General features: G+C 39.2%; 2 protein-coding genes across 2 annotated transcripts; both read right to left on the minus strand.

Annotated features, from left to right (window-relative positions):
- Positions 1-14,712: 14,712 nt before the first annotated feature.
- Positions 14,713-18,417, minus strand: LOC145465054 (sphingosine 1-phosphate receptor 3-like). Its single transcript, XM_081448854.1, has 2 exons — positions 18,405-18,417; positions 14,713-16,162 (listed from the first exon to the last, which is right to left on the minus strand). Exons 1-2 carry the CDS (start codon positions 18,415-18,417, stop codon positions 15,273-15,275), a joined length of 903 nt encoding a protein of 300 aa, XP_081304980.1. The 3' UTR covers positions 14,713-15,272.
- A 7,071-nt stretch (positions 18,418-25,488) lies between these two features.
- LOC145466134 (sphingosine 1-phosphate receptor 3-like) lies at positions 25,489-27,388 on the minus strand. Its single transcript, XM_081449904.1, has 2 exons — positions 26,883-27,388; positions 25,489-26,575 (listed from the first exon to the last, which is right to left on the minus strand). Exons 1-2 carry the CDS (start codon positions 27,067-27,069, stop codon positions 25,701-25,703), a joined length of 1,062 nt encoding a protein of 353 aa, XP_081306030.1. The 5' UTR covers positions 27,070-27,388; the 3' UTR covers positions 25,489-25,700.
- Between the last annotated feature and the right edge of the window lie 407 nt (positions 27,389-27,795).

Below are 27,795 nucleotides of genomic sequence, written 5' to 3' on the forward strand. Positions count from 1 at the left end.
AGTAACAAACAAAACTTTGCATTTTCACAACGCAAACTCCGTTGTTATGGCAACCTCGCCAACGACAGTCATCCTAAAAAATCAAAACTTTGTGAGTAGGGACAAGCCAAAGATATGAAAACGCCCGCGGGACAATTACTCATTGAAGAACACATAAAGTTCTCGATTTTAATCACCAAACCTAAGAAAATATTAATTCGAGGAACCAAAATTATTCCGAAAGCTGCAACGCCTCGGTAACTTCATGCAAAGGCCAAACACGCTTAGGTTATTGTGTTTACAAGATGTCCTAACGGCTGGAGGAGCCACCGCCTGCCTGGGGTATCAAGAAACATCGCTTATAATACAAGCCATTAATTTACAGTTTGTAGGACAAAAGAACTTTTGAAAATGTAAAAATACGTTTCCGATCAACTAAGTGGAAGTATTGTCAAGATAATTCTATGGTCTCATCTTGTCCCTTGATTTCAGAATTGTAAAGTAAACCTGGCTAAATTGATAAAACCTGGATCAGCATTGAATGCCTTTTTGTTTTCATTGCGTGAGAAGAAATGCAAATATAAAAGGCGAATGGAGTGCGATCTTTTCATCGGGACATACAGTAATATCGTTTCTTTGATGAGTTACTCAAATAGAGAGAAACATGTAAGTAACAATCGATTAAAGTTCACTGAAAACATGTCATGACTAATTTGAGTCTGATAGGGTGAGCTCCCGGAAATTCATTTAAAGAGTCCTGAAATAAAGTGCTTGGTTGTCAAAAGGACACAATATGGTCCATTTTGTTTTCTTCCCAACTTTTTATTAAAAACGTGGGCGATAAATGTATGTGCTTTAATTTCAGCCTCCTTGTCAACCAAAAAGGACAGAAATATGCAAATAAGTTGCTTGTCTTACCAGAATTTGACACACTGCGGAAAGCGATTGGAATCATATGAAATTTTGTTTTTATCTCAAAGCACACTGATATAGTGATATTTTAGCACAACCCAAAGAAATCAGGATTTTCTGTAGAATAATTTTGACAAAATTCTGTTTACATGGATTTATTATGATTTACGTTTTGTATGTCAATGATTTTTATGTTTCTAAATGGTCTATTTTTTTTATTTCTTCCATCGCGGCAGAAATGTTACTTGCGGAATACTGAAAAGATAGCAATGATCAATAAAGAAAAAACTAGGAATAACTAAGGAAATTTAGGCACGATCTTTTTAGCTCGAAACTGTCTCCAATAAAGCCCTTTATTAGTATTAAAAAGGGTTTATATGAAGCGAAAAAATACTGCCTTGCTTAAGATTCTGCACTGCCCAGCGACCTCAATTGTATCGGTAGCCAAGATTTAGCTTTAACTCTAGGCACTGATCGGCAAAATTGGTCACATCATGTTGATTGCGACTGCTATACTTTCCGGCGTACACTGAAAATAGAGAGAGGTTGCAAAATACTCAATTAACATTTTCGTCCTCGCAGGAATCTTCTATCACAGGTCTTAAAATCGATCCAGCTTGTGTGTTATTATCATAGCTGACGGCTTTAATCCTGATAAAAGTTAGTGTACGTTGTGATATAACTGAACATTTTTATAGCTCAATGCTCGATAACTCACAATTTGAGATTCTCGAAGAAAAATTTTTGATTCCCTAAATAGAACGTCGAAATAATTTGTAGTACCGCGTTGTATGTCACTTAAGCATGGATGGGCACCAACTATCTTAGTCAAAGAAACGTAGTCATGAATGTTAGTCATGAATTGATTGCCAGACGATTTGCAAATACGTACGAAAGATGGCTAAAAATCCAGAACAAGAATCGATATGCATGTAAAACTATTTAGAACAGTCGTAGGTAATGTCTTACCATATTGTCGTTTGGAAAAAGAGCGAAAATGAATCCGTCTTCATGATGTAGATCGTTTTCCAAACTAATCACATCCAATGGTGGTGCATCGTTCAACTCGCACAAGCCCTCGTGTTGCTGTGAGATTTCTTTGAAGTTCGTCGAAGAACATCTGGTGTTTACGAGACAAGCTTGATTGCAAGAAACCTGGCTAGGAGTAACGCAGGACTTAAATGTATATCCTCTAAGCCTCAAGTTCAGCTTTGTGTAAATCGCACCTGGATAGGTTTTCTGTGAGGATCTCACGTGGCGAGAGATCGAACACAAGATCAGAAGAAGAAATCGACATTTATCACGCGATGAAATTGCCATCTTCGTCAATTGCATTGTTTGGAGGATGCATGGCATGGGCCCTACACTGCATACAATAGGGAATTTTAGGGAAAGATCAAATTTTTGTCGTGGATGTTTCCTCTGAGAAGCATTCAGCTGCGAAATTTAAATAATAAAGACCTGTTTTTCAAGAATTAGAATACGTCTCTAGAATCTATTAATATCAAAACTTAGTTTATTTTTCCAAGTGGGCATGTCAGATAAAAAGTTATTTCTCTATCAATAATCCAATTTTGTCATTAATGATTTAAATTAAATGTGATAACTTTATTTGGGCTAGATTTTTTGCTTGATAAAAGTGTTAGCATCATTAGCCAATTTCTCGTAAAACGTTGTTTTGTGTGGAATGAAAATGGTAAGAAATGAATTACCTTTTAAGAGCGTGTGATGTCTTTTTTTGTAAACAACAAGAACGATCATTTTAGAGACCGACATTCCTATTGTTTGAGAGTTTTTTTTGTCCGTATTTATCTCGCCGATTGTTCTTTCTAATTCTTTACCATCCACGTTCGATTGAATAAAAAAGTATTTGTCTGAAAGAGTCTTTATTTTAGAGTAAATAAAGGCATCATTAGAGAAGTTTATGACTGACTTGGTTGTCAACCTACATAATAATTGATTTGGAATACTTGAGCTGCTTTGCCTCACAAAGGAAACTTGTTGTTTTCTTATCCAGATGGCCGCAAGACGAAAATCAATATTTATTTGGGTCACGCGAGAATTGTTCGCGCTTAGGACAAGATAAGTTTACCTATTAACAACCTCAGAAAGCCACTGACTCTAATTAAGATATAAGTACGACTAATCAGAGGATAATTTTATAAGAGTGCCATTCAAGCCTCCCACGTGTGCTTTATCCCGCTAAGATCTTTTCTAATTGAAATTGTAGTTTCGTAAGCTATGGTTGTTGTATTAAATCCAGTTTGTGTTTTGCTCTCTAGGGTTCGTCATGTAAGAACAGCGTCTGAGCGTAGGTGTCACTCGTGTGGCGTTTTTCTTTGCGTGCCTCTTTGTTGTATAATTTTATCCTTTCGTAGATACGAACGTTTAGCTAATTTTTTAATAGTCCATCAACTCAATGGAAACGTAGCGTAAGACCACCAATATAAAGCTTGTCACTACTCAGTGCTATTGAAGAGTTGGCCCATGCTTTGAGCCCGGATGGGGAAAGGGGGGCCGGGGGAGAGGGACTCCTGTATGAAAAGAAAAGATGGTCGTCGGAAAATTTGAATTTATAAACCTCTAAAGGAGACCAGTCTGAGCGTGGTTAGAGCTTAATTTGAATCCCAGATGATTCCACTTAAAACGGAATAGGCTCAATTACTAGCCACTGTTCAAGGAAAGAGCCCGCGCTACTCGACCGGACTCGAGAAACCGGCGAAAATGGACCCTGAAAACGGAGCTAAAAAAAGCGTTTCTTTTATTATTATTTCTTCAAGGGCACCCTAAAAGATACTTTGACAGCCAAAAATAGAGGCGCATTGTCATCAACATCCTAACTGAGACCAGAATCGTTGATTTGTACCCCAAACGAGCATCCCCGACCTTTTCATGTGGAAGTCTCACCCAGGGGCTTTGAGTGTGGTTATAGAGAGTTCCGGATGAGAGTTTAAGGTCATTCCTCAGTATTGCATTGCGCATCCTTACTGCGCATAATTTATGGCGTCATTAGCGCGCGTTCGTGCACGCGCACATTGAAAACATGGCGGATTTGCCTTGATATTGAGTTCTGTCGGTTGAAAAATGGCCATAGCTCACTAACAAGCTAGGGCACCCTCTTTTCCAAGTTATTTTAATCAACTTATCATGAGCTTTGCGTGAGGAAAGACTGATCTGATTTCTGTGTTTGAAAATTTAATAAATAAAAAAAATAGCAGCTGCACTGTAGTCTTGTCTATTTTCCAGTTTGATAGCCGTGGCACGCAATTTGGTTCCAATATTTTAACAAGGATTCAGCTGTCTGTCAAAATCAAACTTAAAAAGTTTATTTGTGTCCGTCACAAATATTGACTGTAGTTTTCGGCGTGTTTTTATGAGTCTGGACTCACAAAGAGTTTACAATAACTTAGAATGCGTTCTTGTAATAAGCATTACATAACGCTAAAATGGGCCCTTATTAATGCCTCACTGCTCCTTAACGAGCATGGACATCCCCCTTTTTTATTCTATAATTTAAGTTCTCATATGACATATATTCATTGGACAAAGTTTGAACAAAAATTTATGTGCAGTTTTATTTCGGGGGAATTACCTTAATTAACCAGAAGACTAGCTTCTATTGGCTTATTTCATGTCGCGCGGGACACTGGCACTACTGGATTTTTGCGGACAAAATAACAATGGCGTCTGCTGCGGTAGACGAAAGCACACCGCAGAAAGTAAAGAGTTCCCGTTCTTGGCACTGGTCGTGTTCAAGCAAATATTTTAAGAGTTCCTGGAAAGTGGTGGAGAATACTATACGTTAACAAAACTAGCCTCAGCAAGAAAAGACGTTGTCGACGCCTATTTGTATGTTCTTGGCAAAGCAAATCATGAAGTTAATTTTAAGCGCCATGTCATTTGCACGAAACGCTGACCAGCAGGAAGCAGAAAAGATACCGAGGACCTGCCGACGATTAAATTTACCACATTAGAAATTCCTAGAAGGCGGCGTGGGCGAGTGGTTTAGGGCGCTGGAATTGAAATCTGGAGGTCCCTGGTTCAACTCCTTCACCCTAGCGCTATCTGGATTTGTTCTCGGCAGCCCCGAGTTCAACTCCTCGACTGCATTGTGTAAATAGCCAACTGGTCAGCCTCCAACCAGTTGGGATTTTTAATAGCTTATGTTATATTTGAATTATTTGTTTATTTATTTACAGTGTCCCCAATTAACACATTTAATAGTGCTAAATACATTTGACACTTAAATAAAGTTATTATTATTAGTAGTAGTAGTTCTAATAAGTGTGGAGTCGAGCACTGGAACTGTGCTGCAGCACTTAAATTTGTACGAATTCGTGGAGAACAAATGGTAAGTTGACTTACTACCGTCTCAGTAAAGTCGCTAATTGTCCAGAGAAACGCCATGCATACAGTAAAATTCTGCAAAATAAAGGCAACAAGAATGGATATAAATGACCTTCCAGACTTGCCATGCAGTAACAGTTATCTTAAAAAGAAAATTACTGAGAAAACAACACCAAGTGAAAACGTCGAGTCGGCCAAACGCGCTCTAACAAAGCAGCCAAATGAGAAAGTAAAAAGGAGGAGGCTGGTTTATAAAACGGAAGATGACCCCTCCGAATGTGAAGTGTTAAGGGAGGAAATTGAGGATCGAAACATCTAAAAGAGAAACTGAAAGTGAAAACAGAACAGGTAAATGAAATGTTGATGAATTGAACTCACTTAAAGCGGAGAATAAGGCTTGTGCCAAACAACCAAAACAATTTGTTCAAAGCAGTCAAAAGTCTCCTATGCTTGTTTGAAATTGTATCCACAACAATCTCTGTAAATGACTGGATTATCATTGAATGACTTTGACTGTCTTTTTGAGTGTGTCCAGCCCTTTATTTCTGCAATTGTCTATCCTGATTGCAAAGGTTATGAAAGTGGACAAAGAAAGCTAACAAAGAGGACAGAACTAATGTGCTTTCTACTGAACAATATGCAGGCACACCCTCCATCTAGAAATAAGGGGATTTATGACAAATACAAGTGACTTGACTCAGTCCAGAACTTTTAGTGCCTGGGCTGTTTTTCTTTTTACTGTTTTCGATGCAATAGACCTCAACCCTTTACCTGAAGAGATGTCCTCATTATTACCAAAAGATCTCTGGGCCTCAGGTTTTCAGGATACTGTTCTTCTGGGTGATTGCACTGAAAACTGGATCTCTTACTCTGAGAATTATGACATCAGCTGTGCAACATTTAGTTCTTATAAGAACCATGACACTGGCAAAACTGGCATATAGATCACACCGTATGGTAACTTGGTCATGTGTACTGAAACATACCCAGGATCGATTACGGATAATGATTTAACTTCAGACTGTGGCGTTCTTAACATGATGAAGGATAAAGGCACCACAGTTTTGACCGACAAGGGATGTGGAATTGAAGATCTCTGTCACTGACTCAAAGTGCCTTCTACAAAATCGCCCACCATTCAAATTTGATAAAAAGTTCGCAAAAATCCTTTAGTGCCAGTCTCCCGCGCGATATGAAATTGGGCAATTGATTGCAAATTGTGTTGTTTGGACCAGGGGCGGGGCAGAAGACTCCTGAAACTTTCGTAAATGCATCATCCAACGAAAAATGACGTCACATCCGCTTTAAACTGCGCTTTGCAGCTCGTTTCACAAAACGAGAAAATGGCGTTTCGATTAGGCACGATTTCTCTAAATTTGTAAACCATCAGTTTCGTGTCATTTTATATTGAGGATAGAAAGATGCTGCAGACACATTACTTCGACTTTTTAAGCAAAAATTTCGGGAAAAGAGAAAAGTTTATTATTGTTTTGAAGGAAAATAACGGAGAGCCGTCTGTCATCGTATAGCAAATTTTACACATTTGCAAAACTGGTGTTGTTCCGACTTTCGGTTGTTGTTGTTCGTGATTCAGTGATAACACTAGGAGCAATAGCCTATAATGTTAACAACAACCTGGATGAAGTATTGCTGGCCATAGTTTGCACTGTGTACTACAGGAACATAATTAACAGAAGCCGTTTAGCTCCGAAAGTCGCTGTGACCAGAGCTTTTGTTGCTCTTGGCTCGCGTGTATTGGTAGAAGAGACAAGCTGGATCGCATGCTGAAGGTCAGTATCCCACATTTCTACATCTCTCGCTGAAGTTTGTTGTTTTCAGTAAGATACAGTACATTAGACCTTCTTCAGTTATTCCAACTTTTGAATAAAAGCGAGCTTTAAATAAGATTAAGGTGCTAGTGATTACGTAATTACAAGTGACAACTAATAAAAGTACAAAATCACATGAAAGAACAGAAAGTGGTGCTGATTGACAAAGGACAAAAAACAAAATCAACAAAGCGAAAAAATATTGAATGAATCGAAAACAAACTACCATGAAAATAATCGGCAGAGTATGAGAGATAAAAACTAAAAACTAAAAACTAAAAAACCAAACTGGCTAAAACAAATAAAATAACCGAAGAGGCAACGCAGCAAGCATTGGAAAAAGTAAAACCCTCCCCTATATATAACTGAAAACATCAACTGTAACAAAATCCCAAAACGAGGCCTTTGGAGCCTGAAAGGGCAAATTAGCAACGAATCCCTGGAGGGGCCCTTAAATAATATTAATCATAATAAGATTCCTTGACAGGACCTTTGAGTCTAATCAACACCTAAAAGGCTGACAAAATCCAAGAAAAGGACCTTTCAACGATCAATCAATAACGTACAATATAGGAGAGGAAATTAATTATAACAAATTCTATTTTTCGAATGAAATTCCTTTCTTTCATTTAAAGCATGGAGTGCCAAAGAGAACAGCTGAGCACTCCAATAAGCCTCTTTTGTAATTAGAAGCCTATCGATCTCCTCAGAGTTGTTTGGGGTCTGTACCTGATCAATATACATTGGAAGGAAAAGTCACCTAGAGTGTGTGGGATTTTGTTAAAATGTATTGCTACTTCACAAGCTGTTTTGTTCGTGATCATAGCAGACTTGTGATTGCAAAACCTAATTCTAAAATCGGTAGTGGCAGATCCCACGTATTGCAAGCGACATTTCTTGCAAGAAGCCAAATAAATTGCATTTTTTGAATCACAAGAAAGTCTGGAATGAATGGTGTATTTTTTGCCCGTCTGAAAACTAAGAAATGATTTGGATTCAACAAAGAAATTTCGACAAAGGTTGCATCTATTCTTATCACATTTGAAGCAACCATTGTTGTGAAGAATTATTTGTCCCTCTTCGACAGCTTTGAAACGAGATGGTGCTAATAATTCTTTGAGATTTTTTTGACCGACGAACATATGGTATGATGGAACTTCGACGGAAAAGTTCTTTTAATTTGGGGTTGGATTGTAGAATGAAAAAATGCTTTCTGATTATGTTGCCCAAGTCGGGTAAATTTGGATTAAATGTAATCACAAATGGAAATAATTTCTTCGTTTCCTTTCCACGAGTCCTAAGTAAATCATTTCTAGGAATGGCGGAGGCTTTGGAGAATTGATCAGAAACTAATTTAGAGGAATAACCCTGGTTAACAAGATACCCTTTGTACTCAGCTGTTCTCTCGGCGAGAAAAATTTCTTCCGAGCAATTTCTTTTTAATCTTGTGGCTACTCCAAAAGGAATAGCCTTGAAAACATGCTTAGGATGGCAGCTAGAAGGTGGAAGATATAAGTGACTGTCTGTAGGTTTGGAATAGACGTCTGTCTTAATAAACCCATCGATAAGATATAAAGTAAGATCCAGTACGTGAAGCTCACGCTCAGAAAAAACTAACTCAAATTGAATAGTAGGATACAGAGAATTAACGTAATCCGTAAATTGATGTAGGGCAGGAAGGCCTTCCTGCCAAAGATCAAAGACATCGTCTCGATATCGCCACCATAAGGACGGCTTTATTGGACCAGAAAACTTAGCTTTGAGATCAATTTCGCCCATGGCTAGATCGGCATAACTGCAAGCATTCTTTGGACCCATAGCTGTGCCATGGATTTGAAGAAAGAAATTTTCCTTAAAAACAGAATGGTTACTTTTCAAACAAATTTTTACAGCTTCTAAAATACAAGTCGTGGATGGAAATTTGTTTTCTCTAGCATTCAAAGCCTTACTTACTGCAGTGAGGCCGAGTTTGTTATCGATGTTAGGAAACATTGAAACCACGTCCCACGAGTCCAGTAAGGTGCCAGTTGGAAAGGGGCCGCTTGCATTTAGATCTTCTATTTTGTTAAGCAGATCGGTGGTGTCCTTAATAAACGATGGTCATTTTCGGGCAAGTGGTTGTAAATAGAATTCTGTAAAGGCCGATAAGTTTTCAATTGCCGTTGTCTTTATTACACATTAGAAATTAGACAAGCCAGAGATAACCTTTCTAAAAAAGAACGGATGGCGCTTAAAGAACTTAAAAATTCTAATGTAGTGATTCGTATACAAGAGAAAGGCTCTCGATTTGTATTACTTGATGAAAAAGAGTACGAGGAAAAAATGTTTGGTCAGCTCAACAACCAGTTACATTATAAATCTTTGCAATCGGATCCTACCTCTAAGCATTTGGCATTAGTAGAGAGTTGGTGCTCTAAATGGCTAGGAAAGGGTGAGATTGCTCACGAAGTAGCTAAGGGGGTTTTAAATAAAGAAGCGAGACCAGGAGTTGCCTTTGGAAATATCAAAACGCACAAAACGGGCAACCCGCTCAGACTTATTACATCCTGTTGTGGCACGGCAATTGAAAACTTATCGGCCGGGGGAAATTTTGGTGCGTGGGTGTGCATCAGTTACTGTCCCTTTTAAGACCTCGTGCTTATCATGAGGAGATAACGAATTGAAGTTTAATACAAATATTACTGGCTTAAATTTGGAAAATAAACCTGCGCCAGCATCTGGCTATGGCTAAAATAACCCTTTAAAGCTATAAAATGTTTGAACACAGTAAAGGTCTGTTGTCGATTTACACCACAAATAAAGTTTTAATTGAACCATTATATAAAAGCAATTTTCTTTTCTAGACACATCCCCACATCCAGCAAATTGTCATTTACAATTTTTCTAACTTCCAGCTACTTTGAAAAATTTCTGTTTCCTGCAGCGCGGGAGCTCCGCTACAAAGAACCTAAATATACAGTATAGGGCCCAGTTCTCGGCCACAAAGAACGTAAACTTGTATTTCTTACCTTGGAATAGCCGTAAGGACTTAAAATTTCTCGCATAACTAACTTTAGCATTCAGTTTACACATGTAGAGCTATCGACTGCTCAACGCTGTTTTCTCCCGAGTAATAATGAAAATGGAGGCTTCGTTCGTGGGCCCAGTTATCGGCCAGCGGGCCCAGTTTTCGGCCACAAAAGAGTGCACGCGATTCCTCAGAATAAACAACGCCTTATCACCATTTTTTGTTGTTAAATCACTTATAAGGCTTGTGTTTTGATATTTCGATCACAAATTATCCTTAAAGAGCTTTGTTTCATGTTAGAAAAGGAAGCTTTTTGCACACCTAGTTTTTCTCTTGAGTGCAGTCAAGCGAGGCTCAAACAGAGTTGGGTATTAAAAACGGGGTTAAGTCAGAGCTCATAGCTTTCGGCATGCCACCCAATTACAGCTTTATTTTTACAACTGACTTGACACGAATACTCCACACAAAACTATGAGCGCTTTTAGCGTTGAAAGCGAGCAGGGTGGCCGAGAATAGGCAAATACGCAAAAGTACTAAGGAAATATTGAGAAGTGAATTTAGGTCAAAGAATTAAACAGGCCAGGAAAAGTTTATATTTAACAGGTAGCTTTATCACTCTTCATCCTTTATGCCAAGAATTGGCTCATTTGGGCTTTCTAGACGGACAAAATATAAACTTGATTTAAACCATGTAATTCGGGGAAACCAAATTTACCTACCTTCGCGTCACCTCGAAGTGCTCACAGAAAAACTCGGCAGAACAAAACAAAACTCGGCACAACGGAAGACAAGGAATCAAGCTACCTTTGTAAACAATTGCTTTTTATTTAGATTCATTTGTGGTGTGTGTTATATAGTCTCTTCTTTAGTCTCTTAATTCTAATTCCTGGCATTTACACTGCGATTTGAGTCCTCGGTTTGCTTTACATATAATCTCTATCCTTCATCTGAAGAAATCATCAATGAAAAAATTGATTGATCATACTGCAAAACTACCGAGTCGCCGATCGACAAATACGTACCGTCATAATCCGTTCGAGCTGTCGAAATCGAGTCGGAGGGTCCACAAGCCATTTGCAAGAGAAGCTGACACACAGCAAGGTTTAAAATGACAAGCTTAAGGTTCAAATTTTCCTTTTCTTCGCGATCAAAGACCCGTGAAACCGGCCATAGAGCTATCCCAGCTGCTGATTGGATAATATATCTAATAGAGCATCCGGTATCCTCTGTTTCCCGGAAATCAACCCCGGAATTAAACCCTGCAAATGTCGTTTCCGCCCTAATTGCGATGAATCCGACAACAGTTTCGCCAAAAACATGTGGGAATAGCAATGACAAGTAATATTTTGCTCTTGTGTTTGGTTTATACTCCTGGTAAATAGTAAGATGTGGTTACAACAATGTTGGAATAAAAGATCGATCTTGGTAGAAGGAAATTAGTAATTCTATTTTTTTTTTTAATACCGGTCGAAACTTTGTTGTGTGGGTGTGCATCAGGGATTGTCCCTTTTAAGACCTCGTGCTTATCATGAGGAGATAACGGATTGAAGGTTAATAAAAATATCAACCTAAATTTGGCAATCAAACCTGCGCCAGTATCTGGCTATGACTGAAATGGCACTTACCTAAAATTAAGGTACAAAATGTTTGCGTAACTTCCGGTTTGGGAATTCTTACGCACTGAATTTGCAGCACAATAAAGGTCTTTTGTCGATTTAAGCCACAAACGAGGTGTTAATTCAACCCGTTATAAGAGCAATTTTCTTTTCTAAACACATTTGCACATCCAAGCACTGATAAAATGGCTGATAAGCTATTCATCAATCATCAACAAAGCACAGATGCTTTTGGGTTCGTCACGCGTTCGTGACGGAATTAAGGAGTGTCTGCGAGGAAGGCTAACAACCACTTTCAGCTGTCAGTTGTGTCATGTTAATTGCAACTCGGTCATTTTGATTTCAAGCCCATTTCCCTTAGATTGTCCCTTGTTTTTTCAGTCATTAATTACTATAGGATGTTTTAAAATTCTCTGCTATTTCAAAAGCAATTCTGTTTTTCTTGGCCTAAAATCAACCTTGTTTATTTCAAACTGGATTTGTAGAGAGATGACGCCATACAACGTTAGAACATATCTGGAAAACTACAATATGGATTTTTCATTGCACCTTTAATATTGTACTGCAATTAACGTCCTCATATGTTCTCTTCCGGTTCTTGTAGTCACGCCATATGTCACGAGAAGTTGAGTCTTGATCACATGCTAATTTACCGTCACGTAACCTGCTGTTATTACTAGGGATCTATTTTTACGAAGAATTCTTTGGTGAATTGGTCAGCAAATACGACCGCGGAATAACAAAAAGAACCGGCTAACATTTTGTAATTGTGTTTTGTTAATTTCTATTATTTCGGGTCAATGATAAGATACAGGTAGTACAATATTGGAATGACTTATCAATCAACCAACTTACTGTCAGAAAAGTAAGAAATTATAAGAAAGTAATTAAAACACAGCTCTTACGGGCTGTCCGGGGAGGGGGGGGGGGGGCGCAGTCAGACTATACAAATATGGTTAATTTGTTGATGGGGAAAATCGGGAAAATTGTTAATGACAGCTTGTTTTAATTTTCTTTCAATTCCCGGTTCATTTGTCCGGGAAAGTGTCGATCTCAATTGTTCGGGGGTACCTCACTCAACGTTTACGTAGTGCTTCTATGGAGACTAGGAAAGAGTCAGGAAAAGGTTAGCTTGTATGTACCAACGTTGTCTTACAATGTTGGTAAACAGTTTTAAAAGAACCTTCCTGCTCAAGGCTCAGTCGGAAGGAAAGATCTTTGTGAAAGTTTACTGTCAGAATCATTATTTTCAGTTAAAGAAGCGTTGGGTATTGTTTTATGTAATTTTTTCCCTTAGAATATTAATGTTTTTTATGAAAAGAGTAATTCCACATTATGCAAAGGTTTCCTTTTATCAATCATCATTCACTACAAAATTCACGTGTTTACTGATAGAGTACTTTGATTGCGAATACATTACGCCAAGCATGAGGACACGTCGTGACTCGTGAACACACCACCCATTCAAGTTCCCTTTAAAAGAGAAGGTCATTCCAAAATGCTGACTTTTTTGTCTCCACCTATAGCAAGCAAACAGTGGGTTTTCCCACCCCTAAAGTGCCTGCTATCCTAAAGAATTTCGTCTCGAAAGAAGACCAAAATTCGACCATTTTGAAACTGTACTTGGCAGCCAGGCCGTGTTTATGTGACGTCATTCCATGCAACTCGAAATTCGCGGGAAGCTGAAAAACCCGCAACTTACTTGGCATCCTTCACAAGCAAAGGTCAAAAAAAATTATTTTTTACCAACCAATTATCCTCTTCACTATCTTCACGGCTATGATTTTCGGGGTTTTGAGCATGTTCGGCTCAAAATAATACAGCTCAAGTTGTAGCCATAACCTAGAGTGGCAGTTAGGAGTCAGTTAAAAGGCTTGTCGGAAGCCATGGACAAAATCCCTAGGACGGAAAGACGTCACGAAAACGCGGCCTGGCTGCTAAATACTGTTCAAAATGGCGGCAACGGTGTCGAATTTTAGGCTCTTTTGGAGACGAATTTCATAAGGAAAACCAGCACTTTAGAGTCTGAAACTTCGGCGAGTAGCTAAACTTAGTGCGAGATTTTAATTTGCGTTGACAAAAAATACGTTTTTTAGAGTGACCTTCTCCCGTAATCGCAGCTGTGCCACAAGTGATGTCTGCAATCTACTAATAAATGCTAAATAGGGCTTGCATCTCATGGATCCGGAATCTTGAATCCTAGAATTTGATTGGCTCATGACGTCCAGCAGTTCCTTACGATACGGACCTCAAGTTACTGACACATCCCCTTGCTCATGTTCCTAGAATTTTAGGGTTTGGTTCACTTTAAATTATATAGGCTAAGTAAACTTAAAGAAAAAAACAACGTGAAGTAAAAAGACGTAGATTTGGAAAATAAAGCCATCTGGTCGAAAGACTCCTCTCCTCGCTCTTTATTAAGCGGCGGCATTTGAATGGCTTCCTTACTCTGCGTATTTTCGCGCTTTCAAAATCTTTCGTTATTACTTTAGCACTTCTATTCAACAAAAATGAAAACTTTATTTGCTGGCTTTGTCTTTGAAATGGCACTCAAGGCCTCGGCAAAGTTTCTCTAGGTATTTAGGCCGACTACAGCTATTCATTCAGCCACTCAACGCGCATGCCTAATCTTTAATTGCTACTGGTTTACTTAAGGTGGCTTACTACAGCTTTGATGGATTATAACAGCCCAACTTCTAACTCTTTTGAAAAATGTTCCAAGATGTTTTTCCTTTCTGTATTTACTGTTTGCTTAAGTTTTTACCATTCTAGGTGAAACTTGAACAATTTAAACGTCGACAAATAGCCAAAATGAATGACCGAGTACTTAAGGAGAGACTGGGCACTAATAGGTTAAATGACGTTTTTCTCAAAATCCACCCGCATGACCCCACCTCAAAATTTCAGGAATAAGAAATTTGCTCTGAGTTAAAATTCATGCAAAGTAAACTAAGAATCTGTAAGACAGATTTTTCGCAAATTAAGAAATTTTGAAATCAAAAATAGTCTTACAGATTTTTTTAAAATTTTGACTCTAAACGCGATTCACCCCTAAAAATCAACTGTGAAAATTTCATCATGGGTTGTACGGTAGGTTTTCTTGCAATCCTCGATCAAAGACTGGCTTTTACAGCCTTGGATGAGAATTGAACTGCGCATGCCCTTTATTTATGCGCGCGCTCATGTGACGCCATGTATCGCGTGCAAGAAAGCAAGAGTAAATTAAAGCTCTTTTACTGGTTGTTTATGGACATTTTCTGTCATATTTCATCGGCCCTAGGCTTAAACACATGTTTGAAAACCGCTTGAAGCTATTGCTACATACACCGAAGTGATTTGATGCCTTTCAAGTCCTGAAGTTATTTTCGTTTTTCATAGGGTTACTCGCGTCATTTTTGCACGCACAACTAATACTAACGTCTGGCAGGCAATCGTAGCGCGCGCTACTGAGTCTCGGAAAAACTGTAGTAAGCCACCTTAACTATACAATCTGAAAGATTTCATGGTCGAGATTAGAAATGATGGAATCGTTTGATGTGGACCTGTTTAGTAGTAGGCTCGGTCTCTAGATTGATAAATGTTTTAGGCAATGGCACGTCTTGGCGGCGCACTGTTGCACTTGCAGATTATCTTCAAAAGTGCCCGTCGAAACTTTCTTGTGCACAGCGAATAAGCGATCGGATTGACCAGCGGATGCAGAAAACATAACCACCATGCTATGGATGTAAGTGCGTCAGGGATAACACAGCTTTCTTCATATAGTAGAGCAATGTTTCCCAGCACGTACCGTGGAGCCCAACATACGATCAATAATCCAACCAGGATGGCCACACAACGCATCACGCTCCTTTCTCTTCTTTTTATCTTTTCTTTCTCTCGTGCATTTTCAGTTAAATATTGTCGCTCCTCACGCCCGACCTCAGTCGTTAAATTTTGATGCGAACCTTTTCTAACCAGGAAGAAGATTCTTGCGTAGCAGGCAACTGTTAAGGTAAATATCAGGACGCCAATGGAATCGAAAATAATTATTCTGTTCCTTGAAATTGAATTCCACTCAAGCACGGGAAGGATTGCTATCAACCCAGCCGAGAGCCAGATGCACAAAATTCCACGTGTTAGATTAGTGTACGTTAAATGATCTGCCCTCTTTAATGGGTGTGAAATTACAATCATTCGTTCAACTGCAAGGCCTAAAATTGTCAGACCTGAGGCGTAAAAACCAAGAGCCGATGTAATGTCCACTACTTGCATCACGCTTTCATAGGGAAACCAATGAAGAAGAGCGGTAAATAACTCGGCTGGTATACCCACCAACAAGTCACTAACGGCGAGGTTTAATATCAGGTAGTTTGAAATTCCTTCGAAGTTTTTAAATGGATCTTTCCATATTGATATTATTACCAAGGCGTTTAACACCACGGTCAACACGGAGAGCGACAGAAAGACTGCAGCATGAGCTGTGGAATCTTGGTCTGCGAAAACAAACAACAGAAATCAAGAGTAAGCCCTGAAGACTAGCCCTCCGAAAAGTATGAATAAAGTAAATATCCTCCTTGTACGTAAATTATGCCATTACTCTAGGCTTCAAAATATAGCATTAACACTATGAGTTGAGTCCTGGGTTTGCTAGACAAATATTCATGAACAGTTGCTCTATGTATACACTCTTTCTTTTCTTTGTAAATGGTTTGAACCCAGGAGTATCAGTAGTTCGTATAGTGTGATCGTCCGGGTGAGTGTAGTTCTGAAAAGAACTGTTGTTGGTGACTGACGTTTCGACAACCTGAGCGGAAGTCACCTTCAGAGTCAAGTGAATGGCGTTTGTCAGTCGATGATGTTATAAGTCGACGCATACTGACGCATACCGACAGATACCGACAGATTACTCGACGAATCATCCTACAACCCGACTTCACACAAAGCCACGACTATAAAGACTTTGACGAGACGAGCGCAACTAGTTTGTGACACACCGGACAGCTTACGTGACGAAAACAGATACCTTGAACGTGTTTTTCACAAAAACAACTACAACGCTGACTTTATTAGACGAAACATTTACCGACCTACCGACCTACGAACAAGAACCCTACACCTGTTACTACAGTGACTATACCTTACATTAAGGGCACTTCTGAGACCATCGCACGGATCCTACAGCCCTACAACATTCGTGTAGCCCACAAACCTACAACTACGTTACGACACTTACTGACCAACGTGAAAGACAGAGACGAACCTAACGACAGACAGGGAGCAGTTTACAAGATCAAATGCTCCGACTGCCAGGCTTCCTACATTGGTGAGACTGGCAGAAACCTTAACACGAGACTGACTGAGCACAAACGAGCCACGAGAAATGGTGATGCCAACAATCACATTGCTGTACATCATCAACTCACAAACCACAGCATTGACTGGGACTGCTCAGTGCTTAACCTACAGTACAAACTATTTTCAACGACTGACTCTGGAAAGCTGGTTCACTAACCTAGAACAAACGCCTCTTAACAGATGTCAACAACTACCGGCACCTTACAAACGACTTATCCACGACAGAAACGAAACCGATAAACGGACTTCTAACAGACCGACTTAACAATACACGGACCAAAAACCGACCTATTTGACTAACAATAGACGGATCGAAACCCACCAATGACTGGTGACAAACTTTACACGAGTCTTCCAGCCAATACCATCATGGCTATACTGACTAATCACGTTCAACGGACCAGACTTAAAACATCATCGACTGACAAACACCATTTTCTTGACTCTGAAGATGACTTCCGCTCAGGTTGTCGAAACGTCAGTCACCAACAACAGTTCTCGAGTTTTAGTTTTAGTTTTTAGTTTCTATTAGCGTTCTATCACGAATGCCGCTTTATGATTGGCTACGCTACTCACTATCTATTCTGTGGTAGATAGAGAGTAGCGTAGCAGTGTGCACTTGTTGACAAAATGACGGCCGCTTCTTGGCATTTTCGAAATGTCTGTGAAGAGGATTTAGATAAAGTTTTGATAGTTGACTCGGGCTGCGCCCTCGTCAACTATCACGCGATAGAAATCGAGAGCGAATAATCTGATTGTTTAATAAAAACACTCGTGAAAGTTTGAAAGAACTCGAAAAAGCTGTGGAAACACTAGCCTACGGCTCGTGTTCCCACAGCATTTTTCGTTCTCCCAAACTTCCACTCATGTTTCGAGAACTCGATAGAAATGCGGTACATGTTTTCTATTTCTTAAATACTTTATAAGAATATCGGGGCTGAAATTTCTTAAATTTTAAAAATATTTTAAGAATAAACCGGTGGCTGAGATTTTGAAAAGAATATAATTTTGGGTGCTAAAAATTTGCATACGTTTTTAACTTAACCGTATAATTTTGTTTTTTCTATAAACGGCAAAACTGGCCAAAAACCAACAAAATAACATAAACTAATAACATTTCTCCAAGAAGTTATGTGCGTGACATCTGCAGGCGTCCTCTAAGATTACTGTTACCTAACCCAGACACCAAATACATTCGAAAACAAAAATGTCGTGGACTATAATCTAAGAATATTTACAAGAATTTTTTGAGCCTAAAATCGCCAGAAAAACAATATTCTTATAAAAAAAAGAGTGCAATTCGTCTGAACAAAGAATTGATGAAAGAAAATACTCTAGGTTACGGCAAAACTATTGAGCCGCCGATCGGCGAACACTTACCGGCAAAATCCATTCTACTCTAGCCGGAGGATCCAGAAGCTTTTGGAAAGAAAAGCGAACTTTTGTTAAACTATCGATCCAGCTGCTGTTTGAGTGTTAGATGCACTTTATAAAGCAACTTAAAAGTTTCCCTGTTTCCTGGAAACTACCGGAAATAAACCCCTAAAATGTTATACAAATGTCACGAGACGTTTCCACCCTGCTAGCGACAACGATTGGCAAATTCCTGAATATTAAACAAAATGAATCACTATTTTGCTTTTTTATCTATTTCGTTCATAATTCGGGTCAGTAATAAGATGTAGTAACAACAGTATTGGGATTACAGATCCATCAACTTGCTTGATGAGAAACAGAAATAGGTCTGAATACCTGAGAGATTTTAATGCGTGGGTGTTTATCAACAACTGTCCCTTTTTCCCTCGTGCAGGCCACGAAGAAACAACGTAATAAAGTTTTTTGGGGGCAAAACTTCGTTGTGTGGGTGTGTATCAGGGATTGTCCCTTTTAAGACCTCGTGCCTATCACGAGGAGATAACGGATTGAAGTTTAATATAAATATCAACCTGAAAATTTGGCAATCAAACCTGCGCCAGTATCTGGCTCTAACTTAAATGGCACTTAAATTAAATTAATCCAGGAGCCATAATCGGGAACGGAGACCGTAAGCGCGCGCCATTTCAAGTATTGGGGTTGTCCCCATGATATGGGACAATAATTCTATTTTTAGAACAAATTGCGCCATCACCTGCGGCACACGCGCGTACATGCTGCGAGGATTTTTGCGGATGTCGCGCGGGGGAAATGGCGTCCGAAATTCCCGAAATGTTTCACATGATGTTTTTGCCCCACAACTCAACGCGTTTACGTCTGTTGGAATTTTGCTTAAGTATTTTCGTCGTAAGCTGCTCCAGTTTGAGTGAAGTAAGACAGTGCCGAATTTAGGTATGTTCATCCGTAAGCTTATATATATCGTTGACCAAGTTGTGTTCCGACTGATGCTTCTTTTAAATGAGCTGTACATTACTCCACTTTAAATTTCACATATGTTGAAGATTAACAGCTTTTCCATTACACAGCAAAAAACTAGCTGGATATATTTAGATATAGCAGAGCTTCAGGACTTCATAGTTTCCTAGCTCCTCTTGCCACACGCTTGCGAGGAATTTGTCAGTCTATCGCGACCGAAAAGTAAAACAAAATAATTGCTAGTTTGAGTTTCGCTTGAATTGTAAGCAACGCTTGATGTTTCATCAAGTCCCAATAACTTTACGTCCGTAGATACTGCTCAGTTTTATTCGTGTAAAAATCCAGTAAATTCTCTGTTGTCGATGAATGAGAGCGCCCGCCGATGAGTGTTTTGTACAGTCAGTAAACATGACAAATTGTACTTCCGCCGCACTTTCATGTGAAAGCGTACATCGAACTCAAACAATAGCTCTATAGTTTTTAAATATGTTTAAGATTGATAAATGTTTGAGAACATATTAAAAGCTAAGCTGAAAATATGTGAATAAAGCAGAAACAATCAGCAAAGTTACGATGACGCTTTCTTTAATCAACTTGGAATAACGATTTCGATTTAGATGATCGAGTTATCAAAACTCCTTGTCTATTTTCATTTTCGCAGTGTAAAACTTCACTATGCTTATGTTGAAGAAACACACATGATGTTAGAAGCCTTTTTTGCATTCGTGAAATTTGTTGCAGCATCTCAGCACAAAAGATAACGAAAGAAATCTTTGTCAAGATTTGTTGACAATTGAAAACACCGACTCGGACTTGAAAGTGCACGAGCTGTATGCACTATGCAAATGAGCTAATTGTACGCGCCAGACTTTCCTTTCAAAAACTTTTGCAAACTCACCAAACAAGCAGAGACAATAAGAAACCATCAAAACAGCTTTTGGTTATGATTAAACATTGTCTGAGAAACTCACAAATTAACTCGTTACCAGAGTAGAGAGTTTTCTTGCTATATTCTTAAGCATACGCGTAAGCTTACAACTAGCGTGAGCAGATCTTATTATTCATTTCCAGCGCGAGATTGAAGTCTTGTTTTCGACCCTGAAAAACCCACCTTTTCCGTTAGCTCAGAGCATAAAACTACATATAAGTGCCTTGGTTCGTATACCCTGCCTTATTCCCTGCCATCACTGTGAAAAATACGCAAGAGAATCTCTCAACTCTCACCATTTGATCACGCAACGTGACAACATCCACGCGAGAGCCCCTGATATGTGCATGAATCCGCGCGGATATATGACGTCAGGATGGCGCAATTTGTTCTAAAAATAGAAAAATTGTCCCATATCATAGGTGCGCGCGAATCCCGAGACTTGCGGTCTCCGTCCCCGATTATGGCTCCTGATTAATCTAAAATAGCATGATAATAATAAAAAAAATGTCTGAATAACTTCCGCTTTGGAATTCTTACCAACTGAATTTACGCGATAATAAAGGTCTCTTGTCGATTTACACCGCAAATGAAGTGTCATTTCTACCCGTCGTAAAAGCTATTTTCTTTTCTAAACACATTTGCACATCCAAGCAAGTTAATAATAAAATGGCTGATGAGCTATTCATCAATCATCACCAATGCACAGATGCTTTTGGGTTCGTCACGCGTTTGTCTCCCGCGTTCCTGACGAAATTTAGAAGTGTCTGCGAGGAAGGCTAAAAACCAATTACAATAACCAATTCATTGCTTCAGGTTTTGTTACGGTACAAATAAACCTTGTTGTTGTTGTTGTGTCGCCAGTTGTGCCCCGTTAATTCCAACTCGGTTATTTTGATTTTAAGCCCATCACCCTTGGATTTGCCCTTGTTTTTTCATTAATTATTAATTAATTTATTAATTATTAATTAAAAATTAATTTTCATTAATTTCATTAATTACTATAGTATGTTTTAAAATTCTCTGCTATTTCAAATGCAATTCTGTTTTTCTTGGCCTAAAATCAACCCCGTTTATTTGAAACTCGATGTGTAGAGAGATGATCCAGACCACGTTAGAACATAGCTGGAAAACTACAATTTGGATTTAATCTCGTACTGCAATTAATGTCCTCAGGTTTTCTCTTCCGGTTCTTGTGGTCACGCCATATATCACGAGAAGTAGAGTATTGATAACGAGCAAATTTACCGTCACGTAACTTGCTGTTATTTCCAGGGAACTTTTTTTAGGAAGAATTCATTTATGTATCGGTTAGCAAATACGACCGCGGAATAACAAAAAGAAACGGCTAGCATTTTGTGACTGTGTTTTGTTTATTTATTTATTTTTTTTATTTCGGGTCAATGATAAGATACAGGTAGTACAAAATTAGAATAGCATATCAATCAACCCGCCTACTGTCAGAAAACTGAGTCATTAGAGATTTACAAGAAAGTGATTGAAACGCTACAAGAAATTTTTGTGTTGGATGTTGTTAAGGGACCGTCAGTTACGGTTTGTACGGGGAAGCGGGGGGGGGGGTGGGGGTGGGGTAGCAGTCAGAATACGCAAATATGGGTCTGATCGGTCATCTGTTAACTTTTCCTGATTCCACTGTTTTGCGGGCGCTCACATGGTTTGACATCTCTAACAACTTATTACGTAATTAACTGCGAGTGTTACACTAGAAATGGCACCTTGTTTTAATTTTGTTTCAATTCCAAGTTCATTTGTCGGGTAAAGTGTTGATCTCAATTGTTCGGGGTACCTCACTTAACGTTTACGTAGTGCTTCGATGGAGATAGGAAAAGATTGGCTTATATCTGCCAACGTTGTCGTACAGCGTTGGTGAACAGTTTTTAAATAACCTTCCTGCTCTGGGCATTTTAGTCGGGAGAAAACATCTTTGTGAAAGTTTACTGTCAGAATCATTATTTTCAGTTAAAGAAGCGTTGGGTATTGCCGGCTTTATGTAATTTTTTCTTCTTTAATATATTAGTGTTTTTTTTTAAAGAAAAGAATAATTCCACATTAAGCAATGATTAGCACGTATCAATCATCATTCACTGAAAAACTCACGTGATTGCTGATAGAGAGTACTTTGCGAATAGCATTTCGCCAAGCGTGGGGACACGTCGGAACACAATACCCATTCAAGCTCCTTTTAAAGGACAAGATCACTCCAAAATGCTGACTTTTTTGTCTCCACCTATAGCAAGTAAACTTTGGGTGTTTCCACCTCTACAGGGCCTGTTATCCTGAAGAATTTCGCCTCGAGAGAAGCCCAAAGAGTCGACTTTGGAAGCCGCCATTTTGAAACTTTACTTCACAGCCAGGCCGTGTTTTTGGTGCGTTATTCCGTCCAACTCGAAATTCCTGGGAAGCAGGAGCCATAATCGGGGACGGAGACCGTAAGCGCGCGCCATTTCTAGTATTGGGGCTGTCCCTATGATATGGGACAATTTTTCTATTTTTAGAACAAATTGCGCCATCTCGTGCGGCACATTTCACCAGAGTCTATCTCGACCGAACAGCAAAAAAAAAATAATTGCAAGTTTGAAATTCGCCTGAATCGTAAGCAACGCTTGATGTTTTATTAAGGCCCAATAAGTGACAATAAAGTTTATGTCTGTAGATGCTGCTCAGTTTTGGTTGTGTAAAAATCCAATAAATTGACTGTTGTCGATGAATAACAGCGCCCGCCGACGCGTGGTTTAGTCAGTAAAACATGACAAATTGGACTTCCCCACTTTCGAGTGAAAACGTACATCGAACTCATGTATCTCTAGTTTTTAAATATGTTTAAGGTTGATAAATGTTTGAGAACATATTAAAAGCTTAGCTGAAAATATGTAAATACAGTAGAAATAATCAGCTTTCTTTAATCAACTCGAATAGTCACGGTACTCGAATAAAGATTTCGATTTTGTTGGCTGAGTTATCAAAACTCCTTGTCTATTTTATTTTCGTAGTGTAAAATTTCACTATGTTAAAGAAACACTCATGATGTTAGTACCCTTTTGGCGTTGGTGAAAATTGTTGCAGCATCTCGACACAAAAGAGAGCGAAAGAAATCTTTGTCAAGATTTGTTGACAATTGAAAACACCGACTCGGACTTGAAAGTGCACGCGCTTCGCTATGCAAATGAGCTACTTGTACGCGTCAGTTTCCTTTCAAAAACTTTTGCAACTCGCCAAACAAACAGAAGCAATAAGAAACTATCAAACCAGGGTTTGGTTATGATTAAGCACTGTTTGGGAAACTCACAAATTAACTCGATACCAGAGTATAGAGTTTTCTTACATAACTTTATAGAACAAGCGCAAAAGCTTACGCGTACAACTTGCGCGAGCATTCATTTACAGTGCGAAATCGAAGTCATGTTGTCGACCCTAAAAAACTCACCTTTTCCATGAGCTCAGAGCATAAAACTACATATAAGAGCCCTGGTTCTTATTCCCTGCCTAATTCCCTGCCATCGCTGTGAAAAATCTGCAAGAGAATCTCGCAACTCTCACCATTTGATCACACAACGTGATAACATCCACGCGAGAGCCCCCGACATGTGCGTGGATCCGCGCGGATATATGACGTCAGGATGGCGCAATTTGTTCTAAAAATAGAAAAATTGTCCCATACCATAGGTGCGCGCGGATCCCAAGACTTACGGTCTCCGTCCCCGATTATGGCTCCTGCTGGGAAGCAAAACGACCTGCAACTGACTTGGCATCCTTTACAAGCTAAGGTTAGTAAATTCTTTTTTCCAACCGATTATCCACTTCACTATCCTCACTGCTACCATTTTCGGGGGTTTGGTAGCATGTTTGGCTAGAAATAATACGGCTCAAGTTGCAGCCATAACCTAGAGCACAGGCGGGCCAAGCTCACGATGCGAGGAGTTATTATTTATTTATTTTTTAATCTTTATGCGAACGTTCAGCACGCGAAACGTGACACAGTTACCGCCGACATCTACTATTACATAACGACCGAGTTTGGTTACGCGAAACGTGACCTTCGCCTTGCAGCACATGGTTGTGTTGTGTTAGAACGGTTTGAATTTATAAAGGTTTGTATGGGGAAAAACGGTAATCGACATTATAGCTGAAATTTTGATATTTTTGCGATAAAAATGACTTACCTCAATGCCTTGTTGTCTTTCTATTGTCATCTCGTTTCTCAGCTCGATCCTAAGCCTTCTAAGCGAGTTATCGCTTTTCGGTTTTCCTCTACTATTAAAGAACTTTACTCTTTCTTAGTTCGCATAAAGATTAAAAAATATATAAATAATAACTCCTCGCATCGTGAGCTTGGGCCGCCTTTGGTGCAATCTAGTAATAAATGCCAATTAACAAAGTGACGTCAGTTTTTTGTGCGTCTGTCCTGTTATTGATGATAAGTTTCGTCATAACATTGTTAGTGGCTGTGGAACCGCGAACCGGAGGTAAAATGGTCAAATGCCGGAGTAAATGAGGGGAAAAGACGCCATAAAATTGCCGTAAACAGAGATAAGTGAAGTTTATTCAAAATGACGTGAGCATTGTCAATAGCTTTTCTCGCTTTTTGATTGGCTACTTAAAAAAGTCCATAAAATCTCATTGGTTTAAAAGTTGACAGTCTGACAGCTGAAAGTTGAACTTGAAAGCTTGCATAAGTTAAAATTTTATCCGTCTGTACTCGTATCGATGATTGATCCAGGATTGATCCAATCAGCGCGCGAGAAATTAGACAGTTATTGTAAAAGTAGGGCTTGCATTTCATGGATCCGGAATCTTGAATCCTAGAATTTAATTGGCTTATTACGCCCGGCAGTTCTTCACGATACGGACCCTGAGTTACTGACACATTCTCTTACTCAAGTTCAGAGAATTTTAGGTTTTGGTTCACATTAAATTATATAGGCTAAGTAAACTTAAAAAAAAAACGTGAAGTAAAAAGACGTATAAGATTCGGAAAATAAAAGCTATCTGGGCGAAAGACTCTTCTCCTCGCTCTTTAGTGAGCGGCGGCATTTGAATGGCTTGTTTACTCTACGTAATTTTGCGCTTTCAAAATCTTTCGTTATTACTTTTGGCACTTCTATTCAACAAAAATGAAAACGCTATTTGCTGTCTTTGTCCTAGACATAGTATCCAAGACCTCGGCAAAGTTTTTCTAGATATTTAGGCCGACTACAGCCATTCAATCAGCCACTCACCGCGCATGCCTAATCTTTAATTGCTGCTGGTTTACTTAACTATAAGACATACAATCTGAAAGATTTCATGGTAGAGATTGGAGATAATGGAATCGTTTGATGTGGACCTGTTTAGTAGTAGGCTTGATCTCTAGATTGATAAATGTTTTAGGCAATGGTGCATCATAGCAGCGCGCTGTTGCACTTGCAGATTATCTTCCAAAGTGCCCGTCGAAACTTTCTCGTGCACAACGAATAAGCGATCGGATTGGCCAGCGGATGCAGAAAACATAACCATCTTGCTATGGATGTAAGTGCGTCAGGGATAACACAGCTTTTTCCACAGAATAGAGCAATGTTTCCCAGCGCGGAATATGGAGCCCAACATACGATCAGTAACCCAACCAGGATGACCACATAACGGATCAAGCTCCTTTCTCTTCTTTTTATCTTTTCTCTCTCTCCAGCATTTTCTGTTAAACATTGCCGCTCCTCACACCCGGCTTCAGTCGTTAAATCTCGATGCGAACATTTTCTCACCAAGAAGAAGATTCTTGCGTAGCAGGCGACTATTAAGGTTAATATCAGGATGCCAAAGGAATCGAAAATAATTACTGTGTTCCTGAAAATTGAATCCGTCTCAAGCTCGGGAAGGATTGCTATCAACCCAGCGAAGAGCCAGATGCACAAAACTCGAAGTGTCAGATTAGTGTACGTTAAATAAGCGGCCCTCTTTAACGGGTATGAAATTGCAATTAGTCGTTCTACTGCAAGAGCCAGCAATGTCAGACGTGAGGCGTAAAAACCAAAATTCGCTGACATCTCTGCTGCTTTCGCAACACCTTTATAAGGATACCACTGAAGAAGAGCGATAAGTAACTCGGCTGGAATACCCACAAACAAGTCACTAACAGCGAGGTTTAATAACAGGTAGTTTGGAATTCCTTTGAGGTTTTTAAATGGATCTTTCCATATTGTTATTATTACCAAGGCGTTTAACACCACGGTCAACAGGGAGAGTGACAGGAAGACTGTGGTATAAGCTGTGGAATCTTGGTCTGGGAAATCAAACAACAGAAATCCAGAGTAAGTTTGAAGTTTGAGAGCCTGTATGAGCATCAGTAGACCCAGGTGCCATAACTCAGTCAACTCAATCCCCTTCATTGCTTTAAAAGCTTGCATACGAAGGGTGCGCCTGAAATTTGAATTGACCAATCAGGATTCAGCAGGCGGGAGTCCTCTTGGAAATGGAATTTCAAAGTAAATATAACCCTTATGTCTCAAGACTGGTTACCTGTTGTTATTCAAGAGTTAAGAATCATATTTCAACAGCAAACTGCAAAAATGAAACCTGACGCTGCTTACCTAGCCGTCGTCCCAGGCGTCCCTCTTCGGTTAGAGCTAGGTGCCCGAGGAGTTCTGGACCTGTTGCAATCGAGAAACGAAACGCACTCAAACCATCAAGCACCACACCCCCTATTTTATTTGTCTTTGCTGTTAAACACGGAGTGATCCTATATAACGAGGCTGAGGTGTTCAGCCTGCCAATCATAAGTCCCAACGGATTACCAATGCTCCCATTTGATTGGCTTATTCACTCAGGTCTAATTTTAGCGCGTTGCCTCAAAATTCTGGACAGCGACGGGTGTAATTTTCTGTTTTATTTTACAAGTAAGCAATGCCGTTTGAACTAAATGCACGATACCGTCAGGAGAAGAGTTTTCAAGGAAAATTGACTTTTTTAATTTCAACTTCATAATTTTGTTCCTCCACTTGCGAAAGCCTATCGTGTGAATTCGAGCTGTTCACTCAAATTAATAAAATGCCGTGTCTAGTTCTTTTGATGCCAGAGTGTCTTTGCTCCTTCCAGGATTCACGCGTTTAGAAACTAAAACTCCTTAAGATAATGTATTATATCTACGGTAATATGACTATTCTTCAGCCACGGTTATCTAAAAGAGATTCCATAAGTTGAAGAACATTGGCTGCTGTTGTACTCTTGCTGCTGAAATTCAGTCGGCCTTTTACGAACGTAATTTTTGTTTTTATTGCATTCAGCCATGAGTCTTCTCCTTTCTAACGTCCGTATATTCAGGCGAAATCTCACTTTGCCATTTTTCAAGTTCTCTTGTTTCTTCGTAATACTTTTTGTTTCCAATATCTTTGCTCTGAATATAGAACATTTTGACGAATAACTCAGCATTATTCAATTTGCACTTTGTTGGCACTATCATAACGCTCATAAATCTGAATAATTTTAAATATCCCACCAAAATCC

Source organism: Orbicella franksi, chromosome 13 (genome assembly GCF_964199315.1).
Source record: "Orbicella franksi chromosome 13, jaOrbFran1.1, whole genome shotgun sequence".
Classification (NCBI taxonomy): Eukaryota; Metazoa; Cnidaria; class Anthozoa; order Scleractinia; family Merulinidae; genus Orbicella; species Orbicella franksi.